The sequence below is a fragment of the Ornithorhynchus anatinus genome, chromosome 6, assembly GCF_004115215.2.
Source record: "Ornithorhynchus anatinus isolate Pmale09 chromosome 6, mOrnAna1.pri.v4, whole genome shotgun sequence".
In the NCBI taxonomy this organism is placed as follows: domain Eukaryota; kingdom Metazoa; phylum Chordata; class Mammalia; order Monotremata; family Ornithorhynchidae; genus Ornithorhynchus; species Ornithorhynchus anatinus.
Window position 1 is genome coordinate 19,958,060 of NC_041733.1, and position 25,552 is coordinate 19,983,611.

General features: G+C 58.2%; 1 protein-coding gene across 1 annotated transcript; it reads right to left on the reverse strand.

The window, feature by feature from the left end:
- Positions 1 to 1,857: 1,857 nt before the first annotated feature.
- On the reverse strand, positions 1,858 to 24,689 carry SLC6A8 (solute carrier family 6 member 8). The gene is made up of 13 exons (XM_029067642.2): positions 23,766 to 24,689; positions 16,163 to 16,294; positions 15,609 to 15,858; positions 13,014 to 13,146; positions 9,077 to 9,211; positions 8,583 to 8,686; positions 6,980 to 7,104; positions 5,883 to 5,995; positions 5,645 to 5,782; positions 5,281 to 5,383; positions 4,923 to 5,023; positions 4,648 to 4,818; positions 1,858 to 4,408 (listed from the first exon to the last, which is right to left on the reverse strand). Exons 1-13 carry the CDS (start codon positions 24,034 to 24,036, stop codon positions 4,268 to 4,270), a joined length of 1,917 nt encoding a protein of 638 aa, XP_028923475.1. The 5' UTR covers positions 24,037 to 24,689; the 3' UTR covers positions 1,858 to 4,267.
- Positions 24,690 to 25,552: the final 863 nt, after the last annotated feature.

Genomic DNA, 25,552 nt, shown 5'->3' on the forward strand with positions numbered 1-25,552 from the left:
CCCCCCCCCCCCCCCCCCCAGAGCAGCCTAAGGAGGGGGGCTCAGTTGTGCCTTCCAGGGAGGGGAGGTGGACTCAGCAGGCCCTGCCCACACAGCAGCTGCCGCTTCATGGCTGCTCAGCCCGGGACCTCAGTGCTGGGGGAGGGAGGGCGGCAGGCAGGCAGGCTGGCTGGCTGTCACGAGGCTGCAGACGGAGCTCCAAACTCCCTGTCAAAGCCTTCGCCGCTGTGGAATGTGCCTTGGCGAGGGAGGTGTGGGCAGCGCCTGTGGGCAGCTCCTTGGATAGGCCAGAGCTGACGAGAGGCCCGAGGCCCAGAGAGTGGGATAAGATGGCGGGGGGGGGGGGGCCGGCTCAGGTGCCCCCCCCCCCAGGGAGGACACTGGCTACTCTTTCTCCAACTGGCCGCGTCTGCTGGGCTCCCCGCCCAGCGGGGTTTTGAAGAGGAGGGGAATTGGCCGCTAGCCCGCTGGCAAAGGAAGCCACGGCCGAGGAAGAAGAATGGGCACTCTCTTCTTACTTCACCTGCTTCTGGGCTAGCTGGAAGCAGCAGGGTTGTGCCAGTGGCTGGCGGGTTGGTGACCCACCACTCCGGCTTCGGCCCGTACTCCCTCCCCTGTCTCCTGTCTCCTCCTGTCCACCCCCCAACCCCCGTTGGCTCACCATCTCAAGGCCGTGCCTCCTGCCCGGGGCCTCTGGTTGCTGGCCGCCCGCCCTCTTGTCCTCTTTTGGCGCCCCTCCCCGGGGCACCGTCTTGCCTGGCGCTGGGCAGGGTCCTTGCTGGCACTGCAGCCTGTTCCTGGCTCCACCAGTGGCAAAATGACAGGGGCTATGTCAGGGGAGGCGCCTACCCATCTCTGACTAATGAAGTGCCAAAAGAAAAGTCAGAGAAACTGGGTTCTAATCCCAGCTCTGCCACTTGCCTGTTGGGCGGCCTTGGGCAAGTCGCTTAATTTCTGTCCCTCAGTTTCCTCAACTGCAAAATGGGGATTCAATTCCCAATCCCCCTCCTAATTAGACGGTGAACCCCACGGGGGTCAGGGACTGTATCCGGGCTGATTGACTTTTATCTACCCCGGGGCTTAGAACAGTGCTTGGCCCAAGGGTTTAGCAAGTGTCATTAAGAGAAACCCCAAACCTGAGTTTCTAATCCCAACTTCACCAGTTGTCTGCTGTGACCTTGGGCGAGTGTCTTCGCTTCTCTGTTCTTCAGTGTCCTCATCTGTAACGTGGGGATTAAATCCTCCTCCCTCATTTAGACTGTGAGCTCTGTGTGGAACTGATCCGGTATCTACCCCAGTGGCTTAGAACAGTGCCTAGCACAAAGGAAGTACTTAATAAATACCATTTTAAAAAGCAATAAAAAGGCAGACTTCTCTTCTCTCGCTCCCTTCGGACTTTGACCATGGCTAAAGGGTTCCCTGTGGCTGGGCCTTTCCTCATCAATCAGTCAGTGGTATTTATTGCACTCTTACTGTGTACGGAGCACTCTACTCGGTGCTTGAGAAAGCACAACAGTTGGTAGACACCGACCCTTATCCACAGGGAGCCAGGGTTGGATGTGCAAAAGGGGAAGTGGTCCCAGGCCAGCCTGAGGTGGTTCCTTTCCTTCACAGATACCAGGGATAATGATGATTAGTTGGTCTAAGCCAAGAGGCCTCTGGCTCTCTGGGATTGGGACCACCAGCTTGGCCTCCCTGGGAATGGGGTCAGAATCCCCTAAATCAGGAAGGGAAGGCCCAGGACACCCTCTCCCGGCAGGAGCAGGGAGGAAAGGCAGTTGGGGCGGTCTGAGCGAGGAGCGCCTCTCTGGACCCTCCAAGGAGCCCCTCCCTGGAAAAGAGACACCGAGTCCTGGGGAGGTCTGGAAAATGACATGTCTTTATTGCTATGTTCGCAGTGGCTTTAGCACATTCACGATGTCCGCGCCCCCCCATCCCCCACCTCCTCGCCCCCTCCCCGGCACTCTGGGCTGGGGGACCTTGGTCGGGTAGGTTCGGTTGGCTCTGATTTTTTTGACACAACACAGAGAGGCGGGTCAAAGCTGCTACTTGGAAGACTGAGATATGAAAGTGCATCAGACACCAGGGAAGGGGGACACAGGTCACCATGGGCTCGGGGTCCCCTTCCCCGGGCACCCCGTCTCCGGGGAGGCTCCTCTCCTCTGCCCTATCCCTCTTCACGGCGCCATCGGGGGCATCCAGTCCCGGGCCAACCGCCAATGGGGATCTGAGGGACGGCTGGCACCGGGGAGTGCTCGACTTGGCTCCACCTTCCCTTGCCCCAGCCCTCAAACAATACTGGGCACCCCTGCTCCCACAATAGCCCTGAGAGGTGCGTGGGTGGTCGGTCAGCCGCTGGCACGCCCCTCCCGCCAGGGTCAACTGAGCCTGGGGGGGCGGCTCCTTTCCCCTCCTCACACAGACCACGCCATGGAGTTCGGGTACCCAGCCTCCCATCCCTCTTCTCTCCCACCCTCAGCTGCCGGACATCCTTTTGATTTTGCTTTTTATCCAACGCTAACGAATGTGATCATTGCCCACAGAGAAAAAAAAAAATCAGGATTTGGGTGGGTTTTTTTTTCTTTTTCTCATAATTTTTTTTTGTTTTTTTTGTTAAGAAAATTAGAACTCACTGTTCAGGACTCTCACTCCACCAGGGTGGTAGAGTGAGGTGGAAGAGCGGGGCCGTGGCTGGTCAAGGGGTTAGTTTTTTTAGAAATATACAGGCAGAAATCTTTTTCCTCCTAGATTCTCTTTGACTTTTATAAAATGTGCAAAATACAAGCCTTGTTTGTTGTTGGAGCATAATTTACATCTGGTATAGTGATCTCTTATATATATATATATTTATATATATATACTTTATATATATATATACACACACACACACACACAACACACACACAACACACACACACACATATATATATACACATATATATATGTGTGTGTATCATCCTGCTGAGTTGGTGGAAAGTTTGCTCTAAGAGGGTCAAAACTTGCCAATGGTTCTGGGCCCTGGAACCCAGGGCCGCAGAGCAAGAGGCTGGTCAGACTAAGAGAGGGAGAGTGGAGGAGCTGAACCCTTCCTGGCTGCTTTGCCAGAATTTCCGAGCTCCACAGGCACCTCCCATGGCACTGTTGTTTAGGTAGCTACTGCTGGCTCTGGGGTGGTTGCTGGAGGGGCAGGGGAAATTGCCTCGTAGAACAGCACGTAGAACAGCTGCTCCCAACGGATGGTGCCTGGCGGGGAAAGGGGGAGGAAGCGGAGGAAGGGGCGGGGGGGTCTGCCTGGGAGAGGACGCCGCCTGGGAGAGGACGCCGCCGTTGGGTCAGCCGAGGTCGTGTCCAGACAACCGGGCACCCAGGGATGGGGAAGAGTGGGGAAGGACTCCAAAATTTCCTCATCCCAGCATCAAGCTGGGCACTGGGACCTGAGGGATGAGTCTGAGAGGCAACGGGAGGGGGCATCAGCAGCCCAGGGCTTCTGGTTTGGGGGAGGGGTGGGGTGGGTGGGGGCGCTGGCCCCAAGACCCACCGTCACCTGTAGGTCCACTCTGCAGTGGGTGGGTCCGGGGGTAGGAGTAAAGGATTTTCTCTGATCCCCACCATCACATCACCATCACCTTCACCACCCTGACCTCCACAGGCAGCAGGGCCAGCTCCACCCTTCCCAGGCCTGCTCTGCTGGCTCTCTGCTTCCCCAGGGCTTGGCGAGAAGGGACAGGAGGAGGGCAGGGGCTGGGACCAGCCTCTTCCCTCTCCCCGCAAGGCAGAATCCCCCAGCTCCGGGAAGATTTCAACCAACTCAGCTGGGGTTGGGGGGGGGGGGGATTTTTTTCATTTGTTTTTGGCATTTTATTAAAAACAAAAAGCAAAACACATGTTAAAAACCTAGATTACCTGCTCCTCCATTCTCCAAGGGCCTCCCTAGAACCTTCCATCGTTCTCCGCCAGGACCCCCGACGTTCAGTCTGCCCCTTCCATCCCCCGACACGCACACATACGCTGCCCCAGCCGGACCCCTACTCTGCTCCATCCTGGACCCGGGGAACTGAGGGCAGTTTTCCCCGTTCCTCCCCATCCTCCCAGTCCTCCCAGCCCCGGAGACGGCTCTGCCCTGTGCCTGTTGTTCAGTGGCGCGGTTTGAAGCGGGTGGGTGTTGGGGGCGCTCTCTGTGGTCGACAGGTTGGGGGCTATGATGGCGGGGAGAGGCGCCTCACATCCGCTGGGTGTGCCGACACTCTCTTAATCGGCCGAGACCGGGTCACATGACACTCTCCACGACAACGACCTTGCTGCTCTCGGACACTGGGGTCAGGGTGGTCAAGCCCCTGACGTCCGAGTCCTGAGCCTTGTACTCCAGGTGGTGCAGGCCCCACACGGGCTGGGTCAGGTGCTGCCAACGCTGGGGACGGGGATGGGCGTGGTTAGCGGCAGAGCCAGAGGAGGTCCTCAAGGCGACTGGAGCAGACCTGGTCCCTTAGCACGGACCCGGGGTCCCCTCGTGGCTCTGCTGACCTGGCTACGCCCCTCTACCCTTTTGCCGCCACACAGGCCCCCCCCCGACCCCAGCCAGGCCCAGGTCAGCTCGCCCATGGTTTGGGGAGGTCCCCCATCCTCCCTCCCTTTCCCGGCTGCACTGACCTCAGCCAAGGTTCCCTTGGCCCGGATGAGTTTGTGGAGGATGTACAGTGGCACGCAGAGCATGGAGGACAGTGCGAAGCACCAGCCGATGGCCTCACCCCACCATGGGTACACGTAGCTGTTGTTGTACACCAGCGGCTTGTAGTTCGTCACGTTGAAGATGAAGATCCCCTGGGGAGAGCAAGGGGGCAGGACATCAGTCAGCTTCTACCCCGCGCCCTCCCCTCTGGTCACTCCGCCCACCCCAGCCGGCCCCAACCCTGCCCGGCGGTTACCATGCAGACCAGGGGAGTGAAGAGGGACCAGCACCATTTCATCCACGGGGATGGCCGGTAGCCTATCATGCAGGCTATGTCGTCCATGAACCGGTCAGCCCCTGGGGCCGGGGAGGTGGCCAAGTTGAGAAGAATTGGAGAAGAGGAAAGAAGGCCCCACGTCAGGGCTTACCGAGCCCCTGCAACACCCCCCCTCCCCTCTTCCTCCCTCCCACCCAATCCACGTGCACCAGATGGTACATCTCGCCTGGTCTTCTTCGCCTCCTTTCCTTGAAGGTCTGTACCACCTGGTCCGTACCACCCGGTCTGCCCCTCCGCCCTGTCCTCACCCTGGTCTTCCCCACTAGGGCCCACCTACCGTAGACCCAGGCAACCACCACACACTCCCAGAAGGCCTGCCACAGCAGGGTCATCCCGCTGGCCGAGTAGTAGTCAAACAGCTGGAAGACGTACATGCCACCCTGCAGGGCAGAGCGGGGTCAAGGGTCAAGAGCCTGGGGACAGAGGCAGCCATCGGGTCGGCCAGGAAGGCTTGGGGGTAAGGGACTGGGGGTAAGGTCCGGGACTGAGGGTCGCCAAAGAGTAAGGGACTCGGGAAGAGAGGAGTCGAGGTTAGGCAGGGATCGGGGGCCAAGATAGGTCAGGGCATCAGAAATCGGGGGGATCGGGCAAGTTGGGGATCGGAAATCAAGGAGCCGGACAGAAGGCTAAGGCCCACTGACCTCAGTCACCATGGACAGGTCGATGATGAAGCAGAGGACGCAGCAGAGGGCGACGGCGACTTCCCGCTGGAAACGGAAGTAGTAGGAGGCAGGGAGCAGGTCCAGAAGGCCAGTGATGAAACCTTCCACCCCCACAAACTGCAAGGGGAGCAGAGGGTAAGTCTTCAGTCAGTCACCTGCCTCCGGCAGGCCAACCTGCATTCCCTGTCGTCCCCAAAGCCCCCACACCCAAACCCACCTGGCTGTCCAGGCCCAGGAGCAGCAGCATGAAGAAGAACAGGGCAGCCCAGAGCGGGGCCACGGGCATTAGGGTGACGGCCCTGGGGTAGGCGATGAAGGCCAGGCCAGGCCCTGGTAGGGACAGAGATGTCAGAGACTCAGGAAGATGGCTCAGTGGACACACAACACCACACGCAAATGCACACACTCGCACACACCCGCACAAACAGAGCTGCGACTAGAAAAGGCAAGTGCCCGGGGCCACTGGGGTGCTTCTAACTGGGCTGGAAGGGGAAGAAGGGAGATCAACACTGAAAGTCCATTTATCATATTGAGTCAAGACAATGGCACAGATCAACACACTAGGCCGTTTCACGCACACATACGTGCATAAACACACTGAGACATTGCGCACACACACACACAAACCCTTATTGCAGAGTGTGCACATGTCTGTGCATGTGCTACAAGGGGATGTGTATGCATGCTTGTCTGTGGATGGAGTCACGCGTGCCAATAATAATAATAAAAAAGTAGTGGTATGTTAAACAATTATTATATGCCAAGTACTATAGACCGTAATCATTCCAAGCGCTTAGTACAGTGCTCTGCACATAGTAAGTGCTCAATAAATACTATTGAATGAATGAATATTGAATAATAACCGTCTAGACTGTAAGCTCGCTGTAGGCAGGAAACAGGTCTACCAACTCCGTTATATTGTACTCTCCCAAATGCTTAGAACAATGCTCAGCACATGGTAAGTGCTCAATAAATACAGCTGGTTGATTGATCGATTGTCCTAAGCACTGGGTTAGATACAAGATCATTGGGTCCCACTTGGGGCCCAGTCTAAGTAGGAGGGAGAACAGGTACTGAATCCCCATTTTGCAGATGAGGAAGCTGAGGCAGAGAAGCTAAGTGAGTTGCCCAAGGTCACACAGCAGACACATGGCAGAGGCAGAATTAGAACCCAGGTCCTCTGACTCCCAGGCCTATGTTTTTTCCACGAGGCCACTCTGCTTCCTCCTGGGCGCAGTCCCCTGTCTTCCCAGCCCTGCCAGCCCCGGGGGTGGGAGGTGGGGCGCCAGATCCTGGACTCGGGCACCTACTTACCTGACTCTGCCACCTTGGAGATGTGAACCCCTTGTTCAGTGGCCATGAAGCCCAGGATGGAGAAGACCACAAACCCAGCAAAGAAACTGGTCCCGCTGTTGATGAGCGCTAGGATTATGGCGTCCCTGAGGTACAGAGGGACTGGTGAGGGAGTTGTCACTGGTAGTTCCACCCTGCCCATCTGCCCACCTCAGCCCAACTTCACCCAGAGCTAGACCTGGCATGATGGAGGGGCCCTGCCACTGTCACCCAACAGCCTTTGGGGCATCCACTGGGAGGAGAGAGGAGGGAGGGGGGCAGGGGCATGGGTGGAGACAGGACAGAGAGAACGAGCAGAGTGGAGAGAGGCAAGAAAGGGAAAAGAGGAAAACAATCTGTCATCATATTCCGATTGGATTACTGCATCAGCCTCCTTTCTGATCTCCCATCCTCCTGTCTCTCCCCGCTTCAGGCTACTTTTCATTCAATAGTATTTATTGAGCGCTTACTATGTGCAGAGCACTGTTCTAAGTGCTTGGAATATACAATTCGGCAACACATATTCACTCTGCTGCCCAGATTATCTTTCTACAGAAACACTCAGGGCATGTCACTCCCCTACTCAAAAATCTCCAGTGGTTGCCTATCAACCGTTTAGACTGCGAGCCCGTCACTGGGCAGGGATTGTCTCTATCTGTTGCCGAATTGTTCATTCCAAGCGCTTAGTACTGTGCTCTGCAAATAGTAAGTGCTCAATAAATACTATTGAATGAACCTTCGCATGAAGCAAAAACTCCTCACTATTGGCTTCAAAGCTCTCCATTACCTGACCCCCTCCTACCTCACCTCCCTCTCTCCATCTACAGCCCAGACTAAACACTCTGCTCCTCTGCTGCTCGCTCACCTCCTCACCGTGCCTCGTTCTCTCCTGTCCTGCCATCGACCTCTGGCCCACATCCTACCTGTGGCTTGGAATGCCCTCCCTCCTCACATCTGCCAAACTAGCTCTCTTTTCCTCTTCAAAGCCCTACTGAGAGCTCACCTCCTCCAGGCCTTCCCAAACTGAGCCCCCCTTTTCCTCTGCTCCTGCTCCCTTCCTCATCATCTCCACTCCCTCCCTCTGCTCTACCTCCTTCCCCTCCCCACAGCCCTTGGTTATATTTGTACATATTTTTACTCTATTTTATTAATAATGTGTATATCTATACTTCCGTTTTTCTATTTTGATGGTAACGATGCCCATCTACTTGTTTTGTTGGCTGTCTCCCCCTTCTAGCCTGTGAGCCCGTCTTTGCGTAGGAATTGTCTCTATCTGTTGCCGAATTGTACTTTCCAAGCATTTAGTACATACAGTGCTCTTCCCACAGTAAGCGCTCAATAAATACAATCGAATGAAAAGAGGAAGAGAAAGAGGACAGGGGAGATAGATGGGAAGCAGAGGCCTGCTAGAGACGAGAGGCTCCTGGGCCTTGTCCAGAGCAGACCCACATGGCAGCAATTAGCCCTGAGCCACAGGTTTGTCCACTTCGGCCCCACTGCCATCTCCCCTCCCGTTCCCCCTTCCCCGTTCCATCCCTGGCCTCCCCGGGGCCGGGCTAAGCGGCCGGGGAAGACGAGTCCTTACTTGTAGCAGTTGTTGTTGAAACGGTTGTAGCTGCCCAGGGCCGTGAGGGCGCCCAGTCCTATGGCATAAGAAAAGAATATTTGTGTCCCAGCGTCTATCCAAACCTGGGCAGAGAGGGAGAGAAAGAACGGTGCAGAATGTGAGAGCAGGGTTGGAGAGCTTACGAGTGCCAGCGGGCATCGGGCGGCCACCGCGGTGGCTAGCCAAAGCTGTCAGCACCTTCAGGGGCCGCCAGGCTCTCCCCTTGCCTTCACTCCCTCCCTCACTCCATCAGTCTGTCCCTCCCTTCATCCATCCCTCTGTCCCTCCGCCCTTCCCTCCATCCGTCCCTCCCTCCCTCCATCCGTCCCTCCCTCCATCCGTCCCTCCCTCCCTCCATCCGTCCCTCCCTCCCTTCCTCTCAGTGATGCTCCAGTATCCACACTCTGGGGGCGAGAGGTGTGGGGGTGGGGGTAGCTGGGTGGGAGGGGAGGACAGGGTGCTGGACTCCTTACCTGGGGGGACCCCAGCTTGGACCAATCGGGTTTGAGATAGAAGATGATCCCATCCAGGGCTCCGGGCAGCATCACGCCTCTCACCAAGAGGACAATGAGCACCACGTAGGGGAATGTAGCAGTGAAATAGACAATCTGGGCGGGAGGGCAGAGCCAGGGCCAGCCTCAGAATCCAGCACTGTGGCCTCCAGCAAGCTGCTTCCTGCTCCCTCCTGTTGGCCTCCTTCCCCTTTTGCCCCTTCTACAACTATGGTCCCCTTTCAGAGGGGGATCTGGGGCAGCCCTTTTCCGCCATCCCACAGGCAGCCACAGACAGGGATAAGGGTGGTGGGTCCCACCAGGGACACCCTTACTGGACAGCCACAGCCACAACTCTGCTACTGTCCCTGCCTTCTGGTCCTCCCCCGCACCCCGTGGCATGCACTACACCCGCCCTGGAGTCTCTCTGGTATGGGCATCTCCCCCATTATATCTCTAGCACTCCCTAGTGCTTGCCCCAGCCTCCCCTCCCTCAAATTTCCATTGTCAACAATGGCCAGAGAGCTGCAGGCAGGGCCGGGGGAATAGGGAGGTGGGGGGACGGGGAGAAGAGGAACAATGGAGACGGGGAGGAGAAGGTCTGCTCTTCCCCCTGCCCCACAAACCCACAGCTCTCCCAGCTGGGTTGATGGGGTCAAAGGGCAGAGGAGGGGTGGAAGGGTGAGGGGGAGAGGAGAGAGAGAAAGAGAGCTAGAGAAGCGGTACTCCGTGGCCTGGAGGAAGCCATCTTTCCCTGGGAGCACTTCTCTGTGGGGAACCCCAGACCCCCGACAGAAACCTGGAGCCCAGGGACAGAGATGGGGACCGGGACGGGAACAGGATCCCATCAGCTTGCCAGGCTATACCTGATCCAAGGAGGGAAAGACAGACAAGGGGCGGGATCGGGGACAAGGAAGGGAACAGAGACATGGGGCACTTCAGGAACCTCATTCAGGTCGGAAATTGTTTGGTTGTTGCTATGGCGACCAAATCGCTAGCTATTTCACTTCCCCGCTCTTGTGTGTATGAGAGAAAATGCCTAGGAGTGATGAGGATGGTGTGTGTGCGTGTGTGTGAGCGTGTGTGTGTGTGACTCTGGCCCAATGGGGAGAGTGTGAATGTGTGTGGGTGGGACCTTGGGGGTGAGGGGGAAAGTGATCTTGGGGGTGAGGGGAAGGATTGTGTGTGTTTGTGATTCTAAGGGTGAAAGAGAGGGTGTGAGTGTGTTGTGTGTTTATCTCCCTGCTGCATCCCCAATCTGTGTCCTTGTTCAGAAGATCTAAAGAATCTCCAGCTCTCTCCCCCTTTGCCCCCACCTCGGCTTCCCGCTTCTCTCTAGAGCCTAAAGCCTCTCCCCAGTTTGTCCCTCCCCAACCTTAACTCTTCCTTCCCCAGCCTCTCAGCATTAGCAGCTGCCAGCCGAAAACCAAGACCACCCCCAGCCCCAGCTCCATCTCGGCACCCCCAACCCCAACACCAGGCTTGCCTCTGCAGCCCCAGCCCCAGCAGCCCTCCCCAGCCAGACCCTAGGTGGGAGTGGGAGGGGGAAGAGGTGGAATTCTCCAGCTGTCCCTGGCCAAACCCCCAATTTTCCCCTCTTCCCTCTGTGCCTATCCTGGATGTGACTGGAAATGCAATGAGCTTCTAGTCTCTCTCCCTTTGTCCCCTCCGCCTGCCGCCTACAGCCCCGACCAGACCCGACAGCTCTGTGCCCCTCCTCCCTCCTCAGCCCTTCCTCCCCCTTCCCTCCTTCCCTCACTCTCTCACCACCCCTCCCTTTGGACTTCAGGGATCTGGCAAGAGTGGTTGGGGGCCCCCACCTGTGGCCCCAGAAGGAAAAACAAGATCCCGATGCCTGCCACCCCTCAGTCCCTTCTGCCCCACCCCCACCCCAAGGCATCAGTTTGCTATCTGTAAACCCCGCACACTCTAGGTTTTGCTTCCTTGTCAGGGACAGTTCTCTCTGCTGCCAGGTGAGAGACTGGTGGGGGGGGGAGTGCAGATGGGCACCACTGGGTGGGGGGGGAACAGGGGTATGCCACCCTCAGAGTCCCTTTTCCGCTCTTCCCCTTTCCTGCCTCGCTGGTGCCTTCCCTCAGGGTAAGGAGTTCGCAGAAGGATAGGGCATGGTAGGACAGGGAGGGGTTTGGCCTCAGTTTAGGCTTCGGTCGGGTTTGGTTTGGCTCTGGGACGGGGGACCATGAGCAAAAAACAGCCCTCTGTCCTCCTAGGCACCTCCCCAGCCCCGGTGGAGACACAGTGGCCCTGTGGAGCTGGCTTCAGGAGCAGGACCTGGACCTGGAGCAGGGGAGGGGAGGGGAGGGTCTGGCGGGGCAGAGTCAAGCCAGGCGCCAAGGGCTCCCGCTGGGTCTAGGTCCCCACCCCCCATCCTCCTCCTGCACTTTGGAATGGGACACTCCAACCCAACCTCTCCCTATCCCCCCACCTCCCCCATCCTTGGACCCCCGCCCCCCCCCCCCCCACTGTGGAATTGGGACTGTATTCTCTGTATCTGGGCTTAGTACAGCATTTGGCACCTAGTAAGGACCTGGGTTCTATTCTTAGAACGGCCACTTTTGTCTGCTGTGTGATCTTGGGCAACTCATTCCTCTTTTCCGTGCCCCAATTACCCATCTGTAAAATGGGGATAAAGACTGTGAGCCCCACGTGGGACCTGGGTAGATTACCATAAAATGCCTGCTACCTAGTAAGTGCTTAAGAAATACCATAAAAAGCACTTACCAAATACCACGATTATTATTCTCTCCGGGTATCGCACCTTTCCCAGGGCCCTCTCCTCCCTCCCCCGACTCTGTGGTCCTCTTCCCCTAGGTCCCCTGCTCTAAGCACTTATTAATAGTAGTGTTTGCTAAGTGCATACTTATCTGCCAAGCACTGTAGTAAGTGCTGGGATAGATATAAGATCCTCAGATTCCACATGGGGCTCACGGTCTAAGTAGGAGGGAGAATAGGTGTTGAATTCTTCTTTTGCAGATGAGGGATCTGAGGCACAGGGAAGTTGAGACTTGCCCCAAATCACAGAGCAGGTAAGTGGCAGAGCCGGAATTAGAATCCATCCTCTGACTCCCAGGCCTGTGCTCGTTTCACTAGGCCACGTTGCTTCCTGCTTCTCCTCTGTCCACCATTAGTGCAGCCCTGACTCATCTCCCAGCAGCACCTGTGGGGTTTCCCTAGGTATCCCATCTTGAGTTCTGGGACTATTTCCCATCTCTCTGTGAGCCAGTATGTGTTAATATCTGCATTTCCCCCTCTCTGAGACCTGATTTCAGCCCAGTCTCTTTAAAGCACTCAATCATCTTGCTCCCTCCTACCTCACCTCCCTACTCTCCTACTACAACCCAGCCTGCACAGTTCACTCCTCTAATGCTAACCTTCTCACTATGACTTTATCTCATCTATCTCACCACTGACCTCTTGCCCCCCTCCTGCCCCTGGCCTGGAATGCCCTCCCTCCTCAAATCCGACAGACAATTACTCTCCTCCCCTGCAAATCATTATTGAAGGCAAATCTCTTCCAAGAGGCCTTCCCTGACTAAGCCCTCCTTTCCTCTTCTCTCTCTTCCTTCTGCATTGCCCTGTCTTGTTCCCTTTATTCATCCTCCACCCAGCCCCAGGCACTTATGTACATATCTGTAATTTATTTATTTACGTGACTGTCTCCCCTTATAGACTGTAAGCTCGTTGTGGGCAGGGAATGTGTCTGTTATATTCTTATATTGTACTCTCCCATGTGTTTAGTACAGTGCTCTGCACACAGTAAGCGTTCAACAAATACGATGGACTGACTTGCTCACTCTTGCTCACTGCTCCTGGAGGAAGACAGTTGGAGAAGGCCTGGATCCCAGAGCTAGGAGGGAAGGTGAGGGGTGGGGTGAGGTGAGCGGTGAGAGGTCTTTACCTTTCCGGTCGACTTGACCCCCTTCCAGACACAGAAGTAAACCAGCACCCAGCAGGCCAGTAGGCAAAGCAGAACTTCCCAGTTGATCTCCCCAGGTTGCTCCAGACCCTCAGACAGGCGCAGGACTTTGTTCCTACAAAGAGGAGCAGGATGAGCCTGACCCCAGACAGGAGAGGGGCAGATAGACCAAAGTTTCTCAGGAGCAGTGGGGGAAGGAGACAAGTAGGTGGAGAACAAGACAGGGGGAGCGGCAGAGTCCTTGAAGGCGTGGGCAGGAAGTGGGTGCTTGGGGCTGTAGCAGGAAGGAGCTGGACTGGATGGGAAGAACCTGGAATAATAATAATGATATTGGTGGCAAGTGCTAAGTGCTTAGTATGTGCCAAGCACTGTGCGAACAGTTGGGGTAGATACAAGATCAGGTCTCACGTGGGGCTCACGGTTTAAGCAGGAGGGAGAACGGGCACCGAATCCCTATTTTGCAGTTGAGGGAACTGAGACAGAGAAGTTAAGTGACTCATTCAAGGTTCTATAGCAAACAAGTGGCCATGGCGGGATTAGAACCCAGATCCTTTGATTCCCTGGTCCATGTGTTTTCTACACCACACTGCTCCTGTTATAAAGAGGCCAGCGTGGGGGCTGGTGTGGGCAGTGAAGGGACTCTCTGCATAAGCGCTCAATAAATACAATTAAACAAATTCATTCAATCGTATTTATTGAGCACCTACTGTGTGCAGAGCACTGTACTAAGCAATTGGAAAGTACAATTTGGCAACATATAGATACAATCCCTACCCACCAACGGGTTCACGGTCTAGAATGAAATGACTAAAGAGGATATAGAGGGAGAAGGATCGGGCAGCTGCTCAAACTCTGGTTGGTATCATCTAGCAGCTGCTAAGACCCAAACTGGGCATGGAGGGTGGGTCTCCATGTCTCTGACTCTCAATCTCCATGAGTCTGGTTCTCCATTTTTCTCTGAATGGCTCCTGGGATGCCACCTCACCTAGGATCCCCAGTTGCAGACAGAGCAGTGTCCACCAAGGTCAGTGTCTGAGGTCCAACACCCAGTTAAGTCACCCCAGGGGCATTGTGAGGACACTGGGGCAGCCCTAGGAGACATGCTCCCCTCTGCCACTGCCCAGAGACAAGAATCGAGGGAGTCACAGAGCAGAAAGGAGCTGTCTGGCTGCCACCCACAGGCCAAACTGGAGCCCAGGACCCAGTGATGGGGGAGGATGAGGACTTCCAAAGGAACCCTAAGTCCAGGAGAAAGGGTGGACTAGGGGAATGGGCAATTACACGACTGTCCCAGAGAAGCAGGGGGCTACTAATCTCCTCAACCCTGACTGCCAGACCAAACAGGAAGGAACAGATTTAAGGATTTCAGTGGGTGGGAGAGGGAGTCCTTGTTACTGGCAAGGTGGTGCTGCCAAGGGACCTGAGGGTGATGGGAGTGGGGGGATGTGGTCTCAGAATCTACAGAAAGCGCCAGATCAGGGCCCACACCTGCCTGGACTCAGGAGGGCGAACAGGATGGGAGGCTGGGATCTGGGCCCTGCTGTGGGAAAGCCCAGCTTGGGTGAGTGAGGATGAATATGAGGCCAAAAGGAGGAGGAGGAAGGCAAGTTCAGCCACAGCTCCATCCCAAGGAGTGCGGGGAAACCTCCAAATCACACACACACACACACACACACACACACACACACACACACACGCCCCATCTTTGATGTATGTTCCCCTCCAGCCCTTAGCCCAGGTCTTTGGTCAGTGGGCCCTTAGTGGAAAAGACTGAATGATGGAGTCTCAGAAGATGAATTTTAATCCCAGGGCTGTGACTTTGGATACTTCTGCACCTCAGTTCCCCCCCACCCTTTCCTCTGACCTAAGGTCCAACAACAAGCCAGCCGGGTTTGGTGTCCCGGCTGGGTGTGTATCTGATAAACAACTTCTGCCCTCAGGTCACTCTCCCCAGAATGCTCAGGGCTCATCCTTCTTGTGTTACCACACAGGCAAGGCGGGGCTAAGTGTACACTGCCAGCCCTGGCACAGGGTACATATACACACACACAACACACACACACACATACGCACACCCATACACACCACACAGAGAACCAGAACGCAGACAGGTACATGCAGGAAACAAATCGTAACTGGGCTCCTGAGGCCCTGGCCCAAGGCGCAGGAAGCCCGGCTCACAGGACCACAGAACACTGAACCCCAACAGTCTCCTTTGGGTCCTCCACTGCCCCGCTAACTGCCCCTTCCAAGCCTAGCTTGGCTCTGCCTTCTGCTCTCCTGCAGCCCCCACCCCCGAGCTGTGACCACCCCCTCGCCCTCCCACCACAGCAGACTTTTCACCAGTGTGTGCTGTCTGGGATACCCCTGGGGTGGTCTCCAGCCTGCTGAGGCCCCTGAACTCCTCAATCACCTGAACCCGCACCCCTCACCCCTCCACCCCTAGGGCTCCCTGTATTCGACTGAAAAGGCACCTGGCAGCGGGAGGTGGGGGGAGCCCTCCTGGGGTGCATAGAATAGAAACGCTGGAAGAGGCCCATGGGGGAGAGGGGGAAGGCAGGCGGAGGGCTGACTCACTCCCAAAACTCAATGACTGGGGAGCGCTTGTCGGCTAGCTGGTCACAGGTGAGGTTGGCCAGGCTCCCGTTGGCGCAGTCCTCGTGGCGGAAGATCTCCACGCAGTCAGGGGTGTTCCAGGGGTGGCCACACGTGGCCCACGGCAACGTGGCGGTGAAAGACTTAACCAGGTAGTAGAAGCCCCAGGCCAGAACCATGATGTAGTATGTGTTGCAGTAGAAGACGATCACCATGGAGGCGAAGCCAAGGCCTGGCGGGGGGAAAGGGGTGGGAGCAGTGGGGACGGGGACGTAGATGTAAGGCGGGGAGCACACCCCACCCCCCGTCCCCGTTGCCGCCCCCACCCCCCTTCCTGACAATGGGCTCTTCTTATTCCTGCCTCCCCAACCCTGGCTCCTGTAACCGGGCCCTCACTGCACCCTCACCCCGGGCACAGGGGACCTGGGGCACTAAGGGCTTGGCAGGGGTGGGGGGGAGCATGCCAGAGGGGAGGTGAGACCAGGCCAGACCCCCTCCTCCCAGAACGGCTGGGGGGGGTTGGGGCTGGGCCTGACCTTTGAAGAGAGGACAGATGTTCCACACGTTGATGCTGCCGGCCTTCATGAACTGGCCCAGGGAGATCTCCAGGAAGAAGATGGGAATGCCACCCAGCAGGGCAATCAGGAGGTAGGGGATTAGGAACGCACCTAGGAGGAGAGGTGAGGGACCATCAGCCGGGCGGGACCCGAGAGAACACCTGTAGCCCACCCCCATCCTCATCCCCAAAACATCCTCTGACTCTCCTTGCCCTCTGCACTGTCTGTGTACTTGTGACCCAAACCACTAAGCACTTGGCTACTCATCCCACCCCCAAGAGCGCTTAAGTCCACATCAAAATCTAGACTGTAAGCTTGTTACGGGCAGGGAACGTGTCCGCTAATTCTCTTGTATTTTATTCTCCCGAGCGCTTAGTACAGTGTTCTGTACATAGTAAGGGCTCAATATCAGTGATTGATGGCTGCTCTCCCTAGCTGTATTTCTTAATTGGCCGTTTGTATCTGCCCTGGGGCAGATACAAGCTTATCAGGTTGGACATAGTCCATGTTCCACATGAGGCCCACGATATGAATCCCCATTTTGCAGATGAGGTAACTGAGGTTAAGTGACTTGCCCAAGGTCACACAGCAGATAATTTTTTTGAAACGTCTGGCTCCCACACTGAACTGTAAGCTCCAAGGGCAGAGATCGTGCCTACCAGCTCTTTCGTACTTTCCCAAGAGTTTTGTCAGTGTTCTGAACAATGGGCACTTAGATACCATTCATTGACTGGTTCCCCAAATGCCTGCCGCTCTTACCAAACACAACAGACTGTGCTTTAGACAGTGAGTCACCGCGGCAGGGAACCAACTTGTCCACCAACTTGTACTGTACTCTCCCCAGCACTTAGTACAGTGCTCTGCACACAGTAAGTTCTCACTAAATGCCAATGATTAATCGAAAATAAGAACAAGACATGTTCCCTGCCCCAAAGAGCTTCCACTCTACCTCTCCTCCACTCTCCAAGCTGGCCGGCTCCCTGCCCCTGGGGAGAGAAAGCTTCTCTCCCCAGCACCCTAAAGCGGAGCCGGTGTTTCCTCTCCCTGTCCTGACCACCTTTTCCCTGAGAATTCCTGAGCTCAAGTCTTCCACCTTGTTCCCTTTGGGAGAACTGGAAGTGGGAGTTCCCTGGGTGACAGAACTCTGAAATCAGGAGTTGGGGGGGCAGAGCTGGAACTTCTCTCTCTGGACCTCCACCTGCACTGTGGTTCTCAAGGTGTGATCCCTTTCTTGGGGAGTTGAGTGGGTAGGGTCCAAGGAGTCCAATCGTCCGGCTGTCCTCTGCCCACCCAGGCAGCTGCCACCCTCTCAGATTTCCCCTGCTTCTCCCATCCCCCCGATCTCAGGGCATCCCTGGGATCAGACAGGCTGTGTGAGGGACAACAGCTCAGCTCAGAGCCTTTCTCCAGGTCAGGCCGAGAGACAGATGGTTGAACCCCCTGATCCCTGTTCCAGGCCTCAACTGCAGTCCTGCCCCCAGACCCCACTGGGCCCTGAGGGGAGAGGGTGAGGAGGACCGGGTTGGAACAGGGTCAAAGCAAGGGGAAACAATAGGGGAATCAGAAATCGGGGAGGGGGAGGTGCTGTCCCGGACCTGGGGCCACCCCCTACCCTCCCACTCATGCCTTAATGTAAGACTTTTCCATAGTTAACTTGGAGTGACTCAGAATAGGATGAGTGGCCTCTGGGGAAAATCCCAGTCCTCCCAGCAGTTAGAAATCAGAGCTGAGGCTGTGGGAGCACCTGCCCTTGACTCAGGACCTAGCTCCGCCCAAGGGTCTGGAGGGATCAAGGCCCCACATCTGCCACGGGCCATAACAGGTCCATCTGTTCCTGTGCTGGGGGCCTGGGAACTCCCAACTCTGGCCTCCGGTCTGCGTCTCTTGGGGGAAAGGCCAGGCCAGATTCCACTTCCCCCGGAAGTCCAGGGACGATCCTCATCTAATTTCCAGCCTAGAGCCCTGATCCTGTCACACGCCTGTGACTGCTGGGGGTGGGGTTTTCGGTTGGAGGGCGGGCAGGGGCTTGGGAACAGTAGAAGAGGAGGGGCTAACAACCATTAGGTAAGGGGGTGGGCAGCGGGGAAGAAGGCTGGGGCAGAGGATGGGCAGTGGGCAGCAGCAAGTCAGGGCAAGAAGGCAGTTGATGGGAAGGGCATAGAGGCAGGGCTGCAGGAGAGGATTCGGGAGCGGGATGCTGGGCACCCAGTTCATTCAGTCATGATCTGCCAGGGTTTGGCTCCTGGCACTCACCACTCCTGCAGTGCCCGCTGGTGCTCAGCCCATGACTCACGAGCACAGACCGCCCCCCCCCCCTTCAGAGAGGCAGGTGGGGAGGGGTGTGGATAGGCGATGAATTAAGATGGGAAAGGAAAGATGGAGAACCCCGGTTGCAGAACCTTCACAGTTTGGGCAGCAGTTGTGATGGGGGCTAAGGGAGTGTTTGCGTGGATGTGTGAGTGTGTGTTTCTGTGTGTGTGTGTGCGTGAGACAGCCTGCATCCTGTGAGCAGTGACGCAACACACTGGGGCTGCAGCTCTGACACTGAGCATGGCAGAATGCAGCAGGTAGAGATGCAGCGCCCATGTGAGCCTGGAGGTGTGTATGAGTGAGCCAGAAGAGATGTGTCTGTCCCTCACGTAGTGCGTGTGCATGAAAGCGGATGATGTCATAGTAACAGAGTGGGAGAGACGCTCCTAAGGGAGTGGGGGTGGCAGTCGGGGCTAGGTAAGACGGGACTTCACCCCTTCCCCCCCCCCACCAGGAATGTGAGTCACACATGGCAGAGGTGGGAGGGGGAGAAGAAGCCAGGATCCCGTGACCGAGCAGCCTTGGGAGTGGGTCTGAGGAGATGTTTGTGAGGGCGGGACAGAGGGGAGAGAGAATATGGATGCCAGAGTCCTGCGACATAGCAACCGTGCCGGCTGCTGGGGGAGGGGTGAGGGATGCTGTGTGCGTGCGCCCCAGCAGGTGCGGCAGGGGCAGGTCCGAGGAGGGAACCCGGCCCACCCCCACCCCCCCAACAAGAGGCTGGCCCCGCCTTCCCCCTCAAGACGGGGTGTGCGTCAGTGGGCCAGGAGGATGGATTAAGAAACAGGGCCTGCCCCCATCTCTCTCCTCCTCCTCCTCCTCCTCCATCATCCCTCCCTCCCTCTTCTTCTTCCTCCCCTTCTGCCCATTCTTCCTCCCTCCCATTCTTCCTCCCTCTTCTCCCTCCTCCTCCCCTTGCCCCCATCCCCCCCATCCTGTCCCCAAAGAGGAGATGCCGACGGAGAAATAAGATGCTGAGGATATAGAGAGCGGCACTCCACCATGGCCAAGGGGAGCAGCCTAGGGGACCGCTCCTACCAGGGCCAGGGGGGCCGCACCGACAGTTTGGGGGGGAGAGGGCGGGGTTGGAGGACCAGAAGCCGGTGACCAGTTCCTTTCTGGGGAATGGCAGACCGGAAGGTTGGGCTGCTGCCAGGAGACAGCTAGAGACAGCGGGGGAGGGGTGGCCAGAGAGGGCACTTGGGAAGAGGATCCTGCCACCCCGCCTCTCTGCGCCCAACATTCCCACCACCACCACCGCACCCCCGGCTCCTGAGCTTTGGCATGCCCCCTCTCCACCGCCTGCTACCACCTGCCCTCCAATCTCCCCTCCACCTTAGGGGGCCCGTGCCCACTGGGGCTGCAGGGACCACCCCCACCTCCAGCCCATCCCCACTGCCACCCTGCAGGGCTCTGACGTCGATGGTTTGTTCGCCCGTCCCTTTGGGTCAGCACGGATTTCCCCTATCCCCACTTTCCTCCACTCCCCACGCTGGGGGTCTCCCTCAAGGTGCAGACAGACAGACCGCCGCCAGGTCGGGGAGGGGGAGAGGAGGGGCGACGACCTGCAGCTGTCCACTCTGCAGGCAAGAAGGGGTTAAAAGTGCAGGCTCCATTCCCGCCCCCTCCTCCCCTTCCCTCCCCTCCCGCCCCCTGCGGCAGACCGGAGACAGCAGCTGTCTTCTCCCCAGGCTCCGGACTCCCAAGATCTGGCTGGGTTTTTCGCCCTCCCTCCCTTTCTCCCTCCCAGCCTGGCACCCTCCGAAACGGTCCTCCGGAATCCCTTATCCCTGGCGGGAGGCGGGCGCTGTTGCCCGGCGGTCCGGGCGGTTGACCCTCGTTCCCCTGGCCGTCAACTGGCCCCAGGCGCTTCCCAGGCCAAACCGGCCCCGCAGAAAACAAGGGCCAGCTCCCCGGGATGCTTCCCTCCTGTCTCTCCCCGGAAATCCTCCTCCGAGGGCCTCCCCAGCTTGCCAAGGCCAAGTAGGGCAGAAGGCCGGTCTGCTCCCGGCCCCAGGACATTCAAGGGATCGGGCTTCCTGAGGCTCCCCCTCCCACGCTCCCTCCGCAAGCCCGACCGGCAGCCTCTCCCCTCCCTGTAGACCCAGGTGCCCCCTACCCACTTTTCCAGGCTCCCCCTGGAGTGCGCAAGTAAAGGCCCCTCCTTGCTCAGCTTGCAACCCCTTCTGTCTGCTTCAAGGGGTCCCGTCCTCCCCTCGTCAACCCTAATTCCATTTATTTATATCGATGCCAGTTTACTTGTATTGATGTCTGCCTCCCCCCACTCTAGATTGTGAGCCCGTTGTGGGGAAGGATTGTCTCTCTTCATTGCTGTATTGTACTTTCCGAGCGCCTAGTACAGTGCTCCGCACATAGTAAGTGCTCAGTAAATACGATTTAATGAATGAATAAACCCCCAGCCATTCCCCACCACAGCCTCAGTCATGCTGGGCCCTAGCACGGGAGTGGGGAGGGGAAGGGGCCAGGCCAGAGTTGAGCTGAGCAGCCCCCCAGCTGCCGGGAGAGCATCTCCGCAGTTCTCTGGTGAAGGAGGTGTTGTGTGGCTGGGAGCAGCCAGAAACTAAGCTCCTTGTGGGCAGGGTCTACCGACTCTACTGTATTGTACTCTCCCAAGTGCTAAGCTCAGTGCTCTGCATTTGGTAAATGCTCAATAAATACTATTGATGGATTGACCGATTAAAATGTGGAGAGGGGGACAGCAGGAAAAAGAGCAGGGGATACAGAATCCTGTGGAGAGGGAGGGTCCTCCCAAAGGTGGACAGCGTATCTCCTTGCCCCACCCCCAGGTCTCTCACCTCTTGGGCAAGTGCAGAATGGCCTAGGGTAACTCCTAGTCCCACTCCAGCCCTGGATGCCACCTCCAGGCCATTAGTACTTCTGTCTCTCCCTCCAGCTCCCCCCCACTCGTTTACTGGGTGCTTACTGCGTGCTGTCCCTCCTGCCTCCCTCCCTTCCCACCGCGGCCCAGGTGACTCTGAATCCTCGTGGATGACCTTGGGAGGGGCCAAGGCTGAAGGTTCAAGGAGAACCTCCCTCTTCCCCCAGCACCTCAACTTTCCAAGGTTCCAACGAGCCCTCTTCCTCCTTTCTCAGATCGAAGGACTCCTATTCCTACCCCAGATAATTCCACCACGATATCCTAGAAGGGTCAAGATATCTCCCTGAGGAGGACAGGCTGGAGCTTTGGCAGGGCACTGAATACCAGGGAGACAGAAAAACCCAGGGGGCTGGGGAGACAGGCACACACAACTACATCACAACACTGCAGGGTTAGAGGTAGTGGATGCAGTGTGTGACGATGGGGTGGGCTACGCTTGGGAAGCATGTACTGGGGACCAGAAAGACACAAACACAAGACACAGAATATACCATTGTGTCTGGGGAGATGCATGCCCTCGCACACACACACACACACACACACACACACAATGTACCACTGTGTACCAGGAACTCCAGGGTCAGGGAGACGCCGACTGCGAGGAGGTGCCAGGGCTTGAGACCTTGCCAATGGGGAAGGGGACTGTTCTGGGCTGGGCAGTTGGTTGGCTGGCTAGCTGGGGAGCGTGAGTTGGGCCTAGGAGGGTGAGGCAGAGGGAAGAGGGGATAGGGACATGTTAGGGCAGAGCAGGGGCGGGCAAGCAGAACTCGGGTTGGGCAGGTTGGGCCTAGTTAAGGACGTGGGATGACCCGGCAGGGGACAGGGAGGAGAAGGAAAAGGAAGGCCATCTCACAGGGATGCAGGAGTGGGGACAGCCCTCCCGGAGGACCCTGCTGACCTCTCGGCACTCAATTCTGTGCCTTCCAGCCATGCCTACCACTGGCCCCCAATTCTATTTCTAATGGGACACTGGGTAGAGTGCTTTCCAAAGCAATCCCCCCCAAAATAGGAGAAAGGAATGGCCCCTTTTTTGAGAAAGCCAATGTCCCAGACCCGACTTCCACCCGCCTCTTCTGATCGCAAGAGTGAGGGGGGACGGGGATGGATGGTGAGGAGGAGGACAGGAAAGTGGAGAGTGGTAGGGGCCACACCAGCTGCTGCAGAGGGCCAGGAGCAAAGGGCACTGCCAGGCAGGCACCGTCCACTCGGCAGCGGCTGAAGGGGGTGAGAGACTCCACAGCACCCTTCCCCCCCCCCCCCCCGCACCCACACAGCAGGAAGCCTTGAGTCTTTTCAGTCCCAGGCGAGTCCAACGCTGGCCCTAGGCCCAGCGGGCACGTGTTTGAGACTCCTGCGTGACGGAGATCTGTCTCCTCCAACCCGCGTCCCCCACCCACTCCCTTTCGTAGCATGTGATTTGGAGGTGGGGAAGGGGTGGGGGCGACCGTGTCGTCTTCTCCCTGAGCGGAGCAGAGGGCATCCGCGGGGCAGGACGTTTGGACAACGGGTGATCGATCTCTTAGGAGGAGAAGGAGGAGGAAGAGGGGAGAGCGAGAAGGGGAAGCTCTCTGCCGGGTTATTCCTTTCTTTCTTAGTCACCTGCTCCTCCGCCCTCACCCTGGACTCAGCCTCGCCCCTCACTCTGCCCAACTCTCTTCCCGCCTGCCTGTCTACGTGCTGGACTTTGCCCCCGGCTCAGGTTCCTCCAGCCGCAGCCCAGCCCAGCCACAGCTCCTCCGGACAAGCCGTCCGGCCTCTCCAGCAGGATCGGGGACAGGGATGACCCCCTCCTCCTGGCCCTCCCCCGCCCTCGTCTCTCTGCCCCGTGCCCGGCTCCCAGGCCCCACGAGAGGTGGCAGCGGGGAGAAGAAATAGAGGAGTTAAAGGACATGGCACAGTCTGGAAGTGACACAGAGAGAGAAAGGGAAGGGACAAAGACAGAGGGTTGGGGCAAGGCCGCGGTGGGATGGACAGGGAGTCAGGAACAGTGCTTGGTACATAGTAAGCGCTTAACAAATACCATAATCATCATCATCATTATCATTATTATGGGGAACTCGGCAAGCTGAAGGGAAGAGGGAGGAGCAGGGGTCGGGGCGAGGGCCGAGGGGGGAGTCGGCTGGGGTCTAGCGGGAAGGACTCTCGATGACCAGGAAAGGAAGAGGCAGGCCGGGAGCGGGCGGCGGGAGAGCAGAGGTCTCCATTGTTTGATCGATTGACTGACTGATTGCTTGGCCGGTAGGTCTGGAGGAACAAAACGGGGCGGGAAGGTGGGTCTGGGGCGGACAGAAAGGAGAGATCTGGGGGCGACGGGCTGCAGGGCAAGGAGTCGGAGGTGGACAGGAGAGGGTGGAGGGCCCGGCGCACACTCACCGCCCCCGTTCTTGTAGCACAGGTAAGGGAAGCGCCACACGTTGCCCAGGCCCACGGCGAAGCCCACGCAGGACATGATGAAGTCCATCTGGCGGGTCCACGTCTCCCGCTCGGGCAGGGCCAGGGGCCCGAGGGGCTCCCCCTTGACCCCGCCGTCCGGGCCGCTGCCCCCGGGGCCGGCCGGCGGGGTGGGGGCCATCGGGCTCCCCTTCCTGTCCTGCACGGGCACGCTGTAGATCCCGTTCTCCGAGCCACCGGCCTTCTTGGGCATGGTGCCCGGGGAGGAGGGGGGGGGGGTCGGGCTGGGGGGGGACCCCTGACCCTTCAGTCCTTAGGAAAGGACCGGCTCAGGCTCCCCGGGCCCGGATGCAAGCGGGGTTCCCCCCCAAGTCCTGGAGAACCAGGAAGTCACGGTAGCCCCCCAAGAGTTGGCGGAGGGATGGAGAGGCCTGGGAAGGGGCGACCCCGGTGACCGGGGGGAGCGACAGAGGGACCCCCCCCCCCAATGAGGGGGAGGCCGGGGGAGGAAAACAAAAAAAGGGGGAGGGGGTGATCGAGAGGCGCCCCGATTGAGGCCACTCCGGGGGGCGGGGAGGGGCTCAGGAGGTCAGAAGCAATCGACGAAACACTTGAAGGTCAGCCTGAAGAATCTCATGTGTCCCCGGGCCCGGCGGGGGGCGACGCGGCCGGCGGGGGCGAGCGGGCCGGAGGGCGGGGAAGCCTCAGCTTGGCGCGCCCGGAGGCATAGAGCGGGCGGGCGAGCGAGCGCCCGTTGCCTGCAAGGTCCGGCTCCCGCGGGGGCGAAGGCCGGGCGGGCGGGTCCGGAGGGTCCGGAGGGTCCGGAGGGTCCGGCTCTGTCGCGGGCCAGCGATGGCCCAGGCTCGGGCTCGCTCCCTCCCTCCCTCCGCCGTCTCTCTCGCTCTCCCTCTCCCGGCTCGGTGGCGGCTTAAGAGCCGGCTCCGGGTTGATGTCACTATCGTCCCCTCCCCCGGAAAGCCAAACCCCGCCCCCCTCCCCGCTGCTCACCCCCCGCCCCCAGGCGGGATTCGCTCCGGACCTCCGTCCGTCCGTCGTCGCTGACCCTTTCCGGACCTGCGGGGCCTCGGGGCTCCCGCCGGCCCCTGGGGAGGGGGGATTTCTTCTTCCCCGCCCCGTCCCCCAGAGCCCCCGACACCCATCCCCGGGCCTCCCCTTCCTATCCAGTCCTCCTCTCCCTCTCCCATCACCTTCTCCCGCCCCCTAAACCCGCACCCGTCGCTCCCCCTGCCCCGGTGACCTCTGAAGCCGTCCCCGTGACCTCCACTTCCTCCTTCTAGAAGTCTCCTCCCCCCCACCATGCTACTTCCCTCTTTAAAGAGTTCTTCCACCTTGGTCCCCTCCACCAGACTCCCCCAAACTCCGGGCTCCGGGAACCCCACCATCCTCCCACCCTCCTTCTCCTCAGCCCTAAACTCTATTAGGCCTCAGTTCCCCCGCCCCCCCCCCCAGCCGTCTCCACCTGGCTTGGTTTCCCCAGAACAAACCATCCCTCCACCCCCTCGCTGTCTACTCTCCCCATCCCAGGTCTCACATGCCTCCATTTGCCCTCCCACCCCCCAACAGTCTCTGGGGGGAGGGTCCCACTCTTTTCCCTGGACTCTCAGTCTTGCACTCCCTTACCCTCCCCCACAAGCCCCTCCACGGTGGAGACCCATGTAGCCCAAGAGTCTTCTCCACTGCCTGTCATATGCGACCGTATCTCTACTCCCCTTCGCCACAATAGTAGTGCCTGTTCTACATGCCCACAA

Coding starts and splice junctions, on each gene's coding strand:
- SLC6A8 (XM_029067642.2), bottom strand. CDS start 24,036: ATGCCCAAGAAGGCCGGTGGCTCGGAGAACGGGATCTACAGCGTGCCC. Junction 5,996..6,979: donor CTCCAAGGTGGCAGAGTCAG/GTAAGTAGGTGC, acceptor TGTCCCTACCAG/GGCCTGGCCTGGCCTTCATC. Junction 5,384..5,644: donor ACCTGTCCATGGTGACTGAG/GTCAGTGGGCCT, acceptor TCTGCCCTGCAG/GGTGGCATGTACGTCTTCCA.